The sequence below is a fragment of the Cetorhinus maximus genome, chromosome 2 (assembly GCF_964194155.1).
Source record: "Cetorhinus maximus chromosome 2, sCetMax3.hap1.1, whole genome shotgun sequence".
Taxonomy (NCBI): domain Eukaryota; kingdom Metazoa; phylum Chordata; class Chondrichthyes; order Lamniformes; family Cetorhinidae; genus Cetorhinus; species Cetorhinus maximus.
The window spans coordinates 227105212-227122270 of record NC_135880.1 but is presented as its reverse complement, the minus strand read 5'-3'; the positions used below and the strand labels follow the sequence as shown (position 1 = coordinate 227122270).

The 17059-nt window shown below is 48.9% G+C and overlaps 1 protein-coding gene and 1 long non-coding RNA gene across 3 annotated transcripts in view; one reads left to right on the top strand and one right to left on the bottom strand.

Moving 5' to 3' along the window:
* LOC144671623 (uncharacterized) overlaps positions 1–17059 on the bottom strand; it is a 1108978-nt gene that overhangs the window by 658343 nt on the left and 433576 nt on the right. The gene's annotated exons all lie outside the window — the stretch shown is intronic.
* The window catches only part of c1qtnf5 (C1q and TNF related 5), a 179145-nt gene that overhangs the window by 7230 nt on the left and 154856 nt on the right, over positions 1–17059 (top strand). For both annotated transcript variants that reach the window (XM_078533355.1, XM_078533348.1), the window contains exons 5-6: positions 3363–3591; positions 10900–11030. In XM_078533355.1, coding sequence (XP_078389481.1) covers positions 3363–3591; positions 10900–11030 — 360 coding nt within the window. The remainder of the gene's footprint in view (positions 1–3362; positions 3592–10899; positions 11031–17059) is intronic.

The following is a 17059-nucleotide window of genomic DNA, read 5'->3' as shown; positions in this document are numbered from 1 at the left end:
AAGCAATTATCTAATTCACTTCATGGACTTTGCTTTAACAATAAATTGTGGCAGAGAATTCCACATTCTAACTATCCTCTGAATGACAGCATTTTTTGTAAGTCCTCCCTAACTCTTTCTGTGACGATCTTAATTTTTCATCCCCTCATTACCCAACCAATGGAAACAGCCCATCGCGAATTACCTTATTATAACCGTTTATTATCTTGAAGATTTCTATCAGTCTGTCCCTCGTTCTTCTCAGCTCAAGTGAAAACAAAACTTCCGGCCACAGGAGGAGGGGTACAAACAACTCACCATCGTACTACCCCAAGTCTGACTTTAACAGGGCTTGTTGTGAATTTATAAGTATAAAGGAATTTTATTCAATGTCTGTATTTAACCATTTACATATTGGTTGCAAAGAAAGGAGTCTGACAGGCATTCTTGAGGTTTAAAACAAAAAAGGTGAATTTTTAATGAGTTACAAACCCACCCAGGTGAAGATAGCAAGATAAACCTGCACTCAAACTTTCACCACACACACACACACACACACACACATACATACACACACACACACACACACATATACACACACACACACACACACATACATACACACACACACACATACACACACACAGACACGCACACACACACATATACACACACACACACACAGACACACCCACACACACACATATACACACACACAGACACACACACACATACACACACATATACACACACACACATACACACACATATATGCACACACACACATACACAGACACATACACACACACATATACACACACACATACACACACACATATACACACATACACACAAAACACACACACACATATACACACACACACACATACACACACATATACACACACAGAAACCCACACACATACACACACACACATATACACACACACACACATACACACACACATATACACACACACACATACACACACACATATACACACACACACACACATACACACACACACACACACATATGCAAAATTTACAGGTTATACTGTAGGTAGTTCCTTTCTTAGCCAAATTATAGTTCAATGCTGAAAGATAAAAAACTTGGGAGTTCACAGTTTATGGGTCCTTGGCTGGTCACCATGAGTGTGGCAGAGAGTTTTCCAAGTTCCTTCAGATTCCAGGAGTTGAGTTGAAGCCCACATCACTGCAATTGCCGGAGACAATTTCTCTTTAATCCGTAATCCGCCTGTTCCAGAGGTCAAAGGGTGAGATTTTTGGGTTGTTGGGCAGGCGTGGTGGACGGGCTGGGGAATGGTCTACCACCCACGATTGGCCCCCGACCATGATTTCACGTTGACTGGCTAATTAACGGTCAGCCAGTGTGAAAGGCGTGTTGAAAAGCTCAGGGTTGCCGGGGTGAGGGTGGGAGGGGGGGTGCGAGCAGAAACGCCTGTGCGTGTCGGGGGGAACACGGCACTGAAAAGCCCCCTGAAGACACGGAGCTGCCTCAGGGACAATATTGAAATCAAAAATAAAGCTTTTGAAAATCGGACAAAAATGTTCCCACATAGGATTCACTCAGATGAACATAAACATAATAAGAATTATGTCATAACATTTTTAACAATTAATGTCAGAAACCTCATCCCACCTGTGGATGGGGTTTCCTAAAAATTCCAAAGGCTGCAGGGGCCAATTCACCGTCCACCAAACGTAAAGCTGGACGGGCAGTGAAAAGTTAATTGAAACTTTAATGGCCTTAATAGGCCCCTTAATTGTCAGCGGGCGCACTGCCAACTCTCACACGCGCCCACTGACCGAAATATCGCGTGATGACATCAGGACACTCGCCCGACACCATCGCACACTATTTCGTGCTTGATCAGGTCGAGTGCGTCCCTGCCCTCAGGACATAAAATCCTGCCCAATGCGTTTTATACCTGAGGTTCCTTTCAATGGAAAATTCACTATCTCTGTGCTGGATTTTTAAACTGTAAGAGAGAGGGTCTTAACTTGGGGGAGGAGAGAAGGGAGCTCCTTACTGCTGCATTGGCAGCTTTTCCAGACTCCCCCTGCTTCTGCCATTAGTTGTTTGTATAAAAGAGATTTTAAAATGGTTACTTCAGTCACATGACTTCTCTCTGCCCATAATGATTTCAGAAGGAGTATGTTTATCTGATGTCTGAACTGATGGTTGTTTTTGTTTCATGCACAAGTCACATCACTGTGTCAAACTTCTAGAGTCTCTTTAAAACTGTAACTTCTTTTCCCTGGTATCACCCTAGTGAATCTACACTGCACCATTTCCATTGCTTCTACATCCTTTGTACAATGACGTTCCCAATATTAAATACAACACGGGCTTAGATACAGAGTAAAGCTCCCTCTACACTGTCCCCATCAAACACTCCCAGGACAGGTACAACACGGGGTTAGATACAGAGTAAATCTCCCTCTACACCGTCCCCATCAAATACTCCCAGGACAGATACAGCACGGGGTTAGATACAGAGTAAAGCTCCCTCTACACTGTCCCCATCAAACACTCCCAGGACAGGTACAGCACGGGGTTAGATACAGAGTAAAGCTCCCTCTACACCGTCCTCATCAAACACTCCCAGGACAGGTACAACACGGGGTTAGATACAGAGTAAAGCTCCCTCTACAATGTCCCCATCAAACACTTCCAGGACAGGTACAGCATGGGGTTAGATACAGAGTAAAGCTCCCTCTACACTGTCCCCATCAAACACTCCCAGGACAGATACAGCATGGGGTTAGATACAGAGTAAAGCTCCCTCTACACTGTCCCCATCAAACACTCCCAGGGTAGGTACAGCACGGGGTTAGATACAGAGTAAAGCTCCCTCTACACCGTCCCCATCAAACACTCCCAGGGCAGGGACAGCACGGGGTTAGATACAGAGTAAAGCTCCCTCTGCACCGTCCCCATCAAACACTCCCAGGACAGGTACAGCATGGGGTTAGATACAGAGTAAAGCTCCCTCTACACTGTCCCCATCAAACACTCCCAGGGCAGGTACAGCACGGGGTTAGATACAGAGTAAAGCTCCCTCTACACCGTCCCCATCAAACACTCCCAGGGCAGGGACAGCACGGGGTTAGATACAGAGTAAAGCTCCCTCTACACTGTCCCCATCAAACACTCCCAGGACAGGTACAGCATGGGGTTAGATACAGAGTAAAGCTCCCTCTACACCGTCCCCATCAAACACTCCCAGGGCAGGTACAGCATGGGGTTAGATACAGAGTAAAGCTCCCTCTACACCGTCCCCATCAAACACTCCCAGGGCAGGTACAGCACGGAGTTAATCAGCAGCTGCACTGAATCTTGCTTTCTCCGTTCACAGTGTGCGGTGGGGTCTTTCAAAACCCCCAGGGCTCATTTTCCAGCCCCCGGTATCCAGCGCAGTATCCGGCAAACCTGGTGTGTGTCTGGTGGATTGTGGCAGAGCTGGGCTCCGTGATCCAGTTGAAAATCGACTCACTCAACATTGAGGGGCAGTCTCCCTGCCACTTTGACCGTCTGGACCTTCATGAGGAGGCAGGGGACGGGCTTCACTCTCACCAGATAGCGAGGTCAGTCACCAACCTGCCAAGAAAAAACACGACTGTGCTTTAAAAATAAACTCTCTGGCAATTATCAGTGAATCTGGGGTCATTCGAAGGGAGTTTACTGGCTGGAAGTCAATGCTGGTTCTATATGGATCCTGCCCAGTTCTGGTTAGTAGGTATAAATACAGCCTTGCTCCCCATACTCTCAGCTCCCCAACTCAGGTTAAAGTGACCCCCTAACAGCTCAGAAATTCTCTTCAGCTCCTTATTCTGCTTTCTCCCTGTCGTTTGTTATTTTATTTAAAGTTTTGAGTGTTAGGTTAAATAGATGTAGAGTTTAGAACCTGCTTTCCCTCTCACTCTTGTTTTCTTCCCTTTCTCTCTGGTAACTATGTGTGCGACCTGACCAGTTGGTAACCTGCAGTTTCAGACGTTTGCTTGTGTTTATTACAATACTTCACTCCCTCCACCATATCGTCTGGGCAAATGGGATTTTAATCATTTCTTTCCCCTGCCTTCCCTCCTGCTCTCTCAGTAACTGAGAAATCCCATGTTCCGTGGGCCACTGGATCACAGTGTGAACATGTTCTGGGGTGACATGGTGGCGCAGTGGTTAGTGCTGCTGCCTCACAGCTCCAGCGACCCAGGTTTGATCCTGACCTCGGGTGTCTGTCAGCGTGGGGTTTGCACGTTCCCCCTGTGTCCGCGTGGGTTTTGCATGTTCCCCCTGTGTCTGTGTAGGTTTTGCATGTTCCCCCTGTGTCCGTGTGGGGTTTGCATGTTCCCCCTGTGTCTGTGTAGGTTTTGCATGTTCCCCCTGTGTCCGTGTGGGGTTTGCATGTTCCCCCTGTGTCTGTGTGGGTTTTGCATGTTCCCCCTGTGTCCGTGTGGGGTTTGCATGTTCCCCCTGTGTCCGTGTGGGGTTTGCATGTTCCCCCTGTGTCCGTGTGGGGTTTGGCCAGGTGCTCTGGTTTCCTCGCACCATCCAAGGATGCGCTGCTTTAGGTGAATTGGCTGCGGTAAATTGTCCCCCAGAGAGTGTGTGCCCTGGTGTCCTGTCCTGGGTGGACCGTGCCTCACGGCCATTGCCGGTCCGGAGAGGCTCTGGCTCCCCACGACCCTGAACTGGATGAAGTGGTTCTGGAAAAGTGAGTGAGGGAACATGTGCCCTCTCGTGGTGACAAATGGCATTTTGAAAAACAATAATAAAATGTTTCTGTGCAGTCAGGGGTTCCACAAAAGTGTTAAATAATTTTATGCAAAGTGAGGGAAAGGGAAGGATTAGACTGAGGGTTCTCCATGTACCAGTGTAATAGGGGTCAGGCAAGTGCCATACCTGGAATATCAGCTCAGGTGAGTGCAGCAGGAGGTACCTCAACTAAGAAAGAAGTACACTGTTCGGGGTACACTGTTCGGAGTACACTGTTCGGGTACACTGTTCGGAGTACACTGTTCGGGGTACACTGTTCGGGGTACACTGTTCGGAGTACACTGTTCGGGTACACTGTTCGGGGTACACTGTTCGGGTACACTGTTCGGGGTACACTGTTCGGAGTACACTGTTCGGGTACACTGTTCGGGGTACACTGTTCGGGTACACTGTTCGGAGTACACTGTTCGGGTACACTGTTCGGGTACACTGTTCAGGGTACACAGTTCGGAGTACACTGTTCGGGGTACACAGTTCGGGGTACACTGTTCGGGGTACACTGTTCGGAGTACACTGTTCGGAGTACACTGTTCGGGATACACTGTTCGGGGTACACTGTTCGGGGTACACAGTTCGGGGTACACTGTTCGGGGTACACTGTTCGGAGTACACTGTTCGGGGTACACTGTTCGGAGTACACTGTTCGGGGTACACTGTTCGGGGTGCACAGTTCGGAGTACACTGTTCGGGGTACACTGTTCGGGGTACACTGTTCGGGTACACTGTTCGGGTACACTGTTCGGGGTACACAGTTCGGAGTACACTGTTCGGGGTACACAGTTCGGGGTACACTGTTCGGGGTACACTGTTCGGAGTACACTGTTCGGGGTACACTGTTCGGGGTACACTGTTCGGGGTACACTGTTCGGGGTACACTGTTCGGAGTACACTGTTCGGGGTACACAGTTCGGGGTACACTGTTCGGAGTACACTGTTCGGGGTACACTGTTCGGGGTACACTGTTCGGGGTACACTGTTTGGAGTACACTGTTCGGGGTACACAGTTTGGAGTACACTGTTCGGAGTACACTTTTCGGGGTACACTGTTCGGAGTACACTGTTCGGGGTACACTGTTCGGGGTACACTGTTCGGGGTACACGGTTCGGGGTGCACTGTTCGGGGTACACTGTTTAGGGTACACTGTTCGGGGTACACTGTTTGGAGTACAGAGTTCGGGGTACACAGTTCGGGGTACACGGTTCGGGGTACACTGTTCGGGGTACACTGTTTAGAGTACACTGTTCGGGGTACACTGTTTGGAGTACACAGTTCGGAGTACACAGTTCGGGGGAAACACGGTTCGGAGTACACTGTTCGGGGTACACTTCAGAGTACACAGTTCGGGGTACACTGTCCGGGGTACACTGTTCGGAGTACACTGTTCGGGGTACACTGTTCGGGGTACACTGTTCAGAGTACACTGTTCGGGGTACAGTGTTCGGGGTACACTGTTCAGAGTACACTGTTCGGGGTACAGTGTTCGGGGTACACTGTTCAGAATACACTGTTCGGGGTACACTGTTCGGAGTACACTGTTCGGGTACACTGTTCGGGGTACACTGTTCGGGTACACTGTTCGGGGTACACTGTTCGGGGTACACTGTTCGGAGTACACTGTTCGGGTACACTGTGCGGAGTACACTGTTCGGGTACACTGTTCGGGTACACTGTTCGGGGTACACAGTTCGGAGTACACTGTTCGGGGTACACAGTTCGGGGTACACTGTTCGGGGTACACTGTTCGGAGTACACTGTTCGGAGTACACTGTTCGGGATACACTGTTCGGGGTACACTGTTCGGGGTACACAGTTCGGGGTACACTGTTCGGGGTACACTGTTCGGGGTACACTGTTCGGAGTACACTGTTCGGGGTACACTGTTCGGGGTACACTGTTCGGAGTACACTGTTCGGGTACACTGTTCAGGTACACTGTTCGGGGTACACAGTTCGGAGTACACTGTTCGGGGTACACTGTTCGGGGTACACTGTTCGGGCACACTGTTCGGGTACACTGTTCGGGGTACACAGTTCGGAGTACACTGTTCGGGGTACAAAGTTCGGGGTACACTGTTCGGGGTACACTGTTCGGAGTACACTGTTCGGGATACACTGTTCGGGGTACACTGTTCGGGGTACACAGTTCGGGGTACACTGTTCGGGGTACACTGTTCAGAGTACACTGTTCGGGGTACACTGTTCGGGGTACACGGTTCGGGGTGCACTGTTCGGGGTACACTGTTTAGGGTACACTGTTCGGGGTACACTGTTTGGAGTACACAGTTCGGAGTACACAGTTCGGGGGAAACACGGTTCGGAGTACACTGTTCGGGGTACACTTCAGAGTACACAGTTCGGGGTACACTGTTCGGGGTACACTGTTCGGAGTACACTGTTCGGGGTACACTGTTCGGGGTACACTGTTCAGAGTACACTGTTCGGGGTACAGTGTTCGGGGTACACTGTTCAGAGTACACTGTTCGGGGTACAGTGTTCGGGGTACACTGTTCAGAATACACTGTTCAGAGTACACTGTTCGGGGTACACAGTTCGGGGTACACTGTTCGGGGTACACTGTTTGGGGTACACTATTCGGAGTACACTGTTCGGGGTACACTGTTCAGAGTACACTGTTCGGAGTACACTGTTCGGGGTACACTGTTCGGGGTGCACTGTTCGGGGTACACTGTTCGGGGTACACAGTTTGGAGTACACTGTTCGGAGTACACTTTTCGGGGTACACTGTTCGGAGTACACTGTTCGGGGTACACTGTTCGGGGTACACTGTTCGGGGTACACGGTTCGGGGTGCACTGTTCGGGGTACACTGTTTAGGGTACACTGTTCGGGGTACACTGTTTGGAGTACAGAGTTCGGGGTACACTGTTTGGGGTACACTGTTCGGGGTACACTGTTTAGAGTACACTGTTCGGGGTACACTGTTTGGAGTACACAGTTCGGAGTACACAGTTCGGGGGAAACACGGTTCGGAGTACACTGTTCGGGGTACACTGTTCAGAGTACACAGTTCGGGGTACACTGTTCGGGGTACACTGTTCGGAGTACACTGTTCGGGGTACACTGTTCGGGGTACACTGTTCAGAGTACACTGTTCGGGGTACAGTGTTCGGGGTACACTGTTCAGAATACACTGTTCAGAGTACACTGTTCGGGGTACACAGTTCGGGGTACACTGTTCGGGGTACACTGTTCGGGGTACACTATTCGGAGTACACTGTTCGGGGTACACTGTTCAGAGTACACTGTTCGGGGTACACTGTCCAGAGTACACTGTTCGGAGTACACTGTTCGGAGTACACTGTTTGGAGTACACTGTTCGGGGTACACTGTTCAGAGTACACTGTTCGGGGTACACTGTTCGGGGTACACTGTTCGGGGTACACGGTTCGGGGTGCACTGTTCGGGGTACACTGTTTAGGGTACACTGTTCGGGGTACACTGTTTGGAGTACAGAGTTCGGGGTACACTGTTCTGGGTACACGGTTCGGGGTACACTGTTCGGGGTACACTGTTTAGAGTACACTGTTCGGGGTACACTGTTTGGAGTACACAGTTCGGAGTACACAGTTCGGGGGAAACACGGTTCGGAGTACACTGTTCGGGGTACACTGTTCAGAGTACACAGTTCGGGGTACACTGTTCGGGGTACACTGTTCGGAGTACACTGTTCGGGGTACACTGTTCGGGGTACACTGTTCAGAGTACACTGTTCGGGGTACAGTGTTCGGGGTACACTGTTCAGAGTACACTGTTCGGGGTACAGTGTTCGGGGTACACTGTTCAGAATACACTGTTCAGAGTACACTGTTCGGGGTACACAGTTCGGGGTACACTGTTCGGGGTACACTGTTCGGGGTACACTATTCGGGGTACACTGTTCGGGGTACACTGTTCAGAGTACACTGTTCGGAGTACACTGTTCGGGGTACACTGTTCGGGGTACACTGTTCGGGGTACACTGTTTGGAGTACACTGTTCGGGGTACACAGTTTGGAGTACACTGTTCGGAGTACACTTTTCGGGGTACACTGTTCGGAGTACACTGTTCGGGGTACACAGTTCGGGGTACACTGTTCAGAGTACACTGTTCGGGGTACACTGTTCAGAGTACACTGTTCGGGGTACAATGTTCGGAGTACACTGTTTGGAGTACACTGTTCGGGGTACACTGTTCAGAGTACACTGTTCGGGGTACACTGTTCGGGGTACACTGTTCGGGGTACACGGTTCGGGGTGCACTGTTCGGGGTACACTGTTTAGGGTACACTGTTCGGGGTACACTGTTTGGAGTACAGAGTTCGGGGTACACTGTTCTGGGTACACGGTTCGGGGTACACTGTTCGGGGTACACTGTTTAGAGTACACTGTTCGGGGTACACTGTTTGGAGTACACAGTTCGGAGTACACAGTTCGGGGGAAACACGGTTCGGAGTACACTGTTCGGGGTACACTGTTCAGAGTACACTGTTCGGGGTACACTGTTCGGGGTACACTGTTCGGAGTACACTGTTCGGGGTACACTGTTCAGAATACACTGTTCAGAGTACACTGTTCGGGGTACACAGTTCGGGGTACACTGTTCGGGGTACACTGTTCGGGGTACACTATTCGGAGTACACTGTTCGGGGTACACTGTTCAGAGTACACTGTTCGGAGTACACTGTTCGGGGTACACTGTTCGGGGTACACTGTTCGGGGTACACTGTTTGGAGTACACTGTTCGGGGTACACAGTTTGGAGTACACTGTTCGGAGTACACTTTTCGGGGTACACTGTTCGGAGTACACTGTTCGGGGTACACTGTTCGGGGTACACTGTTCGGGGTACACTGTTCGGGGTACACGGTTCGGGGTGCACTGTTCGGGGTACACTGTTTAGGGTACACTGTTCGGGGTACACTGTTTGGAGTACAGAATTCGGGGTACACTGTTCGGGGTACACTGTTCGGGGTACACTGTTTAGAGTACACTGTTCGGGGTACACTATTTGGAGTACACAGTTCGGAGTACACAGTTCGGGGGAAACCCGGTTCGGAGTACACAGTTCGGGGTACACAGTTCGGGGTACACTGTTCGGAGTACACTGTTCGGGGTACACTGTTCGGGGTACACTGTTCAGAGTACACTGTTCGGGGTACAGTGTTCGGGGTACACTGTTCAGAGTACACTGTTCGGGGTACAGTGTTCGGGGTACACTGTTCAGAATACACTGTTCAGAGTACACTGTTCGGGGTTCACAGTTCGGGGTACACTGTTCGGGGTACACTATTCGGAGTACACTGTTCGGGGTACACTGTTCAGAGTACACTGTTCGGGGTACACTGTTCAGAGTACACTGTTCGGAGTACACTGTTCGGAGTACACTGTTTGGAGTACACAGTTCGGGGTACACTGTTCAGAGTACACTGTTCGGGGTACACTGTTCAGAGTACACTGTTCGGGGTACAATGTTCGGAGTACACTGTTTGGAGTACACTGTTCGGGGTACACTGTTCAGAGTACACTGTTCGGGGTACACTGTTCGGGGTACACTGTTCGGAGTGCACTGTTCGGAGTACACTGTTCGGGGTACACTGTTCAGGGTACACTGTTCAGAGTACACAGTTCGGAGTACACAGTTCGGGGGAAACACGGTTCGGAGTACACTGTTCGGGGTACACTGTTCAGAGTACACAGTTCGGGGTACACTGTTCGGGGTACACTGTTCGGGGTACACTGTTCGGAGTACACTGTTCGGAGTACACTGTTCGGGGTACACTGTTCGGGGTACACTGTTCAGAGTACAGTGTTCGGGGTACAGTGTTCGGGGTACACTGTTCAGAGTACACTGTTCGGAGTACACGGTTCGGGGTACACTGTTCGGAGTACACTGTTCAGAGTACACTGTTCGGGGTACAGTGTTCGGGGTACACTGTTCAGAGTACACTGTTCGGGGTACACTGTTCGGGGTACACTGTTCAGAGTACACTGTTCGGGGTACAGTGTTCGGGGTACACTGTTCAGAATACACTGTTCAGAGTACACTGTTCGGGGTACACTGTGCAGGGAGGTTGTGAGTATCTGAGTTCCATTTTTATAACACTTTGTGGTTCCCTCTCAACAGGTTATGTGGGAATGCTGCCCCTCCCACTGTCAATACCAACACGAGCAGGCTTAAAGTTTCTTTTGTATCAGACCCAAGTGTTGGGGGACAGGGCTTCACAGCACGATACTGGATAATCGCAGCAAGTGACAGTAAGTGGGGTTAAGATCTGCCTCAGACGGTTTGGGGTGGAAGTGAGTGACCCCAGGGACAGGGTGGGGGAGGGCTTTCACTTTTGGTATCTGGGCAGTAATCTAGCGGAGCCGATTGCCTCCCTGTTTGTGGAGTGCCTGATTATCATATCATTGGAATCAACGGGAGTAATATTGATGTCCGCTCCAAAAGATTTGAAGAGCGGGAATTGGCCAACATTCACCCCTCAACTAACACCGTATACACCAATCGCTCCTGTCTGCACAGAATGGCTGCTGTCTTTAGTACAGATCAATAGCCACTGCTCTTCAAGTTAATTTAATGCAGTGGTTTTATGTGATAGTGAAATCAATGGAAATGTAGGTGGCAAGAGATGAGAAAACTTTTTTCATCTGCTTTATAAAGAGTCAAACCAACTCCCATTATTTCTGAAGTAGGGGTGAGACAGTTCCAAGAGATTTAAGGTGCTATATAAATGTATGTCATTCTTTTGTTCCCCTGCATCCTCTTTGCCTGCCCAGAAGCATCAATCCCATTGTTTCAATTCCTCCCTTTCCCACGGTTTTGAGCCCTGCTCCAGTCCAAAGCTACAGGCATGAGAAACCTCACCCAGTTCTTCATGTGTGAACCCAGAGCACAAGGTGTTCAGCGATGAGAAATAGCACACTCCGGCCTGGTGTACATACCTCACAGTCACTGCTTAACAATCAGGACTGGAACTCCTGCCTGGCCTCAACCCATCCCAACACCAGAGCCACTGAGGGACAGGGGTGAGTAAGGGAATAGCGGTGTTCAAAACTATAAAGGGTTTCGAAGGAGTAAATAAAGAGAAAGAGTTCCCAGTGGCAGGAGGGTCAGTAACCAAGGGATACGGATTTAAGATAATTGGCAAAAGAACTGGAGGGGGGGTGGATGAGGAGAATTTATTTTGTTTATCAGGTTGTTCTGATCTGGAGTGCAAGACCTGAAAGACGGTGGAGGAAAATTCAACAATAACTTTCAAAAGAAATTGCATAAATATTTGAAGGAGAAAACATGGATGGAAAAGGAAAAGTACAGAGGTGTAGGACTAATGGACAGCAAGCGATAGATCCCACAGCCAACGGATCAGATCTAAGCTCTGCAGTCCTGCCACATCCAGTCGTGAATGGTGGTGGACAATTAAACAACTCACTGGAGGAGGAGACTCCACAAATATCCCCATCCTCAATGATGGAGGAGCCCAGCACATCAGTGCAGAAGATAAGGCTGAAGCATTCGCAACAATCTTCAGCCAGAAGTGCCTAGTGGATGATCCATCTCGGCCTCCTCCAGAGGTCTCCAGTGTCACAGATTGGATTCACTCCACGTTTATCATGAAACGGCTGAAGGCATTGGATACAGCAAAGACAAGGGCCCTGACCTCATCCGGACAATAGTACTGAAGCCTTGTGCTCCAGAACTTGCCGCACCCATAGCTAAGCTGTTCCAGTACAGCTACAACACTGGCATCTACCCGGCTATGTGGAAAATTGCCCAGGTATGTCCTGTACACAAAAAGCAGGACAAATCCAACCCGGCCAATTACCGCCCCATCAGTCTACTCTCTATCATGAGCAAAGTGATGGAAGGGGTTATCAACAGTGCTATCAAGTGGCACTTACTTAGCAATAACCTACTCACTGATGCCTAGTTTGGGTTCCATCAGGGCCACTCAGCTCCTGACCTCATTACAACCTTGGTTCAAACATGGACAAAAGAGCTGAACTCCCGAGGTGAGATGAGAGTGACTGCCCTTGACATCAAGGCCGCATTTGACCGAGTGTGGCATCAAGGAGCCCTAGCAAAAATGGGAATCAGGGGGAAATCTCTCCACTGGTTGGAGTCATACCTAGCACAAAGGAAGATGGTTGTGGTTGTTGGAGGTCAGTCATCTCAGCTCCAGGACATCACTGCAGGAGTTCCTCAGGGTAGTGTCCTCGGCCCAACCATCTTCAGCTGCTTCATCAATGACCTTCCTTCCATCATAAGGTCAGAAGTGGGGATGTTCACTGATGATTGCACAAAGTTCAGCACCATTCACGACTCCTCAGATACTGAAGCAGTTCATGTCCAAATGCAGCAAGAGGTGGACATTCAGGCTTGTGCTGATAAGTGGCAAGTAACATTCGTGCCACACAAGTGTCAGGCAATGGCCATCTCCAACAAAATGACAGTCAAACAGCTGTTCATCCCAGACAGCTGAATGCCAGACAATCTCCAGACTGCGAATTCCCATACTACTTATTCTAGTCTGTTCCCAGATTGACCCCAGACCTGTGGGGCTGCCTCTGGAATCTCCTGAAATTTTCTTTTATTCATTTATGTGAGGTAGGCCTCACTGGCTGGGCCAGCATTTATTGCCCATCCCTAATTACCCTTGAGAAGGTGGTGGTGAGCTGCCTTCTTGAACCGCTGCAGTCCCTGTGGTGTAGGTACACCCACAGTGCTGTTAGGGAGGGAGTTCCAGGATTTTGACCCAGCGACAGTGAAGGAACAGCCGATATATTTCCAAGTCAGGATGGTGAGTGGCTTGGAGGGGAACTTCCAGGTGGTGGTGTTCCTATCTATCTGTTGACCTTGTCCTTCTAAGTGGTAGTGGCTGTGGGTTTGGAAGGTGCAGTCGAAGGAGCCTTGGTGAGTTCCTGCAGTGCATCTTGTAGATGGTACAGACACTGCTGCTACTGTGTGTTGGTGGCGGAGGGAGTGAATGTTTGTGGATAGGGTGCCAATCAAGCAGGACTGCTTTGTCCTGGATGGTGTCAAGCTTCTTGAGTGTTGTGGGAGCTGCACTGATCCAGGCAAGTGGAGAGTATTCCATCACACTCCTGACTTGTGCCTTGTAGATGGTGGACAGGCTTTGGGGAGTCAGGAGGTGAGTTACTCACAGCAGGATTCCCAGCCTCTGACCTGCTCTTGTAGCCACAGTATTTATATGGCTAGTCCAGTTCAGTTTCTCAAGTTCTGTAACTGCAGCAGGATGTTGGGATTGAGGCCACTGTTGAGTATAACAGCTGTGATGATGTGAAGTGTCACTCTGTATCTGAAGAGACGACATGATGCAATCATTATTTCCTCTATTTTAGGAAATATTTAAACGTTAACAGAACAATGAAGGGAGGGTCCAGTTCCATAGTTTAACCGGGAATGTTCCAATTTCCTAAGGAAGTGTCTATGTTTGTTTTGGTCTTAGGAGCAGAGTGATTTTTCCAGTGTGGAATGTGCTCCCTGCTGTGTCAGCACACTTGTGGTGATAGCCCCATGATGGAGGAAAAGAACGCGAGGAGAGAAACCCAGTCTTGGATAAAACTGAACTAAACAGTGCTGTCCCTGCCCTGAGAATTCTTAGTGTACAGGGAGATTTACCCTGTATCTGAATGTACAGTCTGACAATGATCAATCCGGGAATGGACAGTTGGAGATTGAGCAATCTGTATCTAACCCCGTGCTGTACCTGTCCTGGGAGTGTTTGATGGGGACGGTGTAGTGGGAGCTTTACTCTGTATCTAACCCCGTGCTGTACCTGCCCTGGGAGTGTTTGATGGGGACAGTGTAGTGGGAGCTTTACTCTGTATCTAACCCCATGCTGTACCTGTCCTGGGAGTGTTTGATGGGGACGGTGTAGAGGGAGCTTTACTCTGTATCTAACCCCGTGCTGTACCTGTCCTGGGAGTGTTTGATGGGGACAGTGTAGAGGGAGCTTTACTCTGTATCTAACCCCGTGCTGTACCTGCCCTGGGAGTGTTTGATGGGAACAGTGTCGTGGGAGTTTTCTTTTTCTTGGCAAACTCAGCTGCTCAGTTACTGAAGCTAAACACGGGCAGATTACACGATTGTGGAAATCTATTTCATCCCATGGAGTGTCCTATCCATAAGTTACACGCACTGGAGGTAGCGAATACCAGCAAACCCTCTCATCAGCAAACATTGTGGGATGAAAATGACATTATTTTATAAAATTTGGAAAACCAAGTGAAGCTCCACAGCAGCTGAGTAATGGTGAATTAGATAAATCAGTATCAGTGGGTCACTACGATTGAGGTTTAAAAGTAGGAGGATGCTGAGGGAGTTGAGTGTTGTATATTAAATCTGAGCGTAGTTTTACTCAGTGCATTTCAACAGTGCAGAGTTTCAGTGTGTAAGTCCTGGGTTTAGAGCGGAAGATGAATCTTCTCCTCTCAGAGGGCAGAGGTCACAAGTAATTACCTTAACTGGCATTGATGAAACAGATGAGAATTCCCCACCCCACACACGGCTTTCCCCATCACCCCTCCTTTTCTCTGATCTCCACAAATCCCCCCCAGTTCTGGTCCCCCTGCTCCTTTCCCAGTCACCCTCCCTCTTTCCTGGTTTCATCCGTTATCTCCAGTCTCTCCCTGTCTCTTGGTTCCCTCCTCTTTCCCAGTCACCCCACTTTGTGGTTTCTCTCCCATTTTCCGGCTTACCCCTCTGTCCCTTTCTGCATTTACCTGAGAGCTGATCAGATACGAGCAGCACACCCTGTGATCTTCACCAGCTGCTGCCAGTGGCTCTCTGTGGCTTTCCAACTCCATGAAAATGAGCCCCGAGGCCCAATATTCGGGCACAGGGAATGTTCCAGAAAGGGACACACCTGAATCATTAGTTATTGTGATGCATCCAATGGTGTGGGTCTGGATGATACAGGGCCCAGGAGCTTTTAACAGTCACTTTGAAAGAAAAAAAATTGATCTTGCTGAAAAGAGAGACATGTTGCTGAAGATTTTCATCTTCCACTCATCAGGACAAACACCAGAACGCCAAATTTCAAACAATGGCAGCAATTTACAGGAGAAAAGAGTGCTGATTGGTTGGCAAGTCGAACCTGATTAATTGAGGTGTTGCCATGCAGAAAACAACAGGGAACTATAGGCTCCCCAAGCTGCTGGGTAATTCAAAAAAGATGCAAGGCTTTAATATTCCTCTTGTTTGCAGAGAATGGGCGCCTGTGTATGAACACATGCTGCTTCTAGTAAGCGTAAATGAGCCATGTTACAAGCTTGACTGATTATCTTAAATTGGTTGTTAGTGTGACTATGAGCACACTCAGAATCGCAGAATCACATCTGACAATGGACATTTTGTTTTGGGTTTTGCAAGTGCGGGCTGGCTGAATACAGTCTGAAAGCAAGACTTGCTTTATAAGCACCTTTCACAACCTCAGATATCCTAAAATGCTTTTTAACCAATGAAGCACTTTATAAAGTGTAGTCACCATTGTAGTGTAGAAAACTTGGCTGCCAATTTATGCACAGCAACCTCCCACAACAGTAATATGATAATGACCATATCACCTGTTTTAGAGATGTTGATTGAGGGATATAAATTACCGAAGGTGGAGTTTCCTAAATTATATTTTAAATGAGATTGTGAAGAGCCAGAGGGTTAAAGTCCTGGTTAAGGTCTTGGAATTACTGTACATTTCCATGTGGTTTTAATTTCCACAGACTGCACTTTCCCAGAACTCTTGGGCTCCAAATTCAGGGATAAGGGGCCAGAATTGTAACCCAGCTAATCATTGGTTCATCAACCTCAGTTCTCTGTCTCTGAGGCACAAACATCATAGTATTGGGTTCTGATGAAAGGTCATCGATCTGGAAGGTTAACTCTGTTTCTTTCTACAGATGCTGCCTGACCTGCTGAATATTTCCAGCATTTTCTGTTTTGATTTTGGATTTCCAGCATCTGAAGTATTTTGCTTTTGAACTTACCAACAAGCCTGGGATGAATCATCGTACAAAAGGAGACAAATTATGTTATTGCTAAAGGAATTGTTCAGGAATTGGGCCAGTTTAGGGATGTGGCCAGATTGATTTGAGTGGCGCTGGTTAAACTGCACTTGCTTAGACCTTTAGGAGGAACAATAGATGCTGGCCGTGAGAGTCTGAAGAGTTCGAAGGTCTTCAGGAAGATTAGTATTGTCGCAGACAGGTGAATGCAGGCTGGATGAGATATCGTAGCTCAGACAGGTTATCACAAACCAGATGGATTC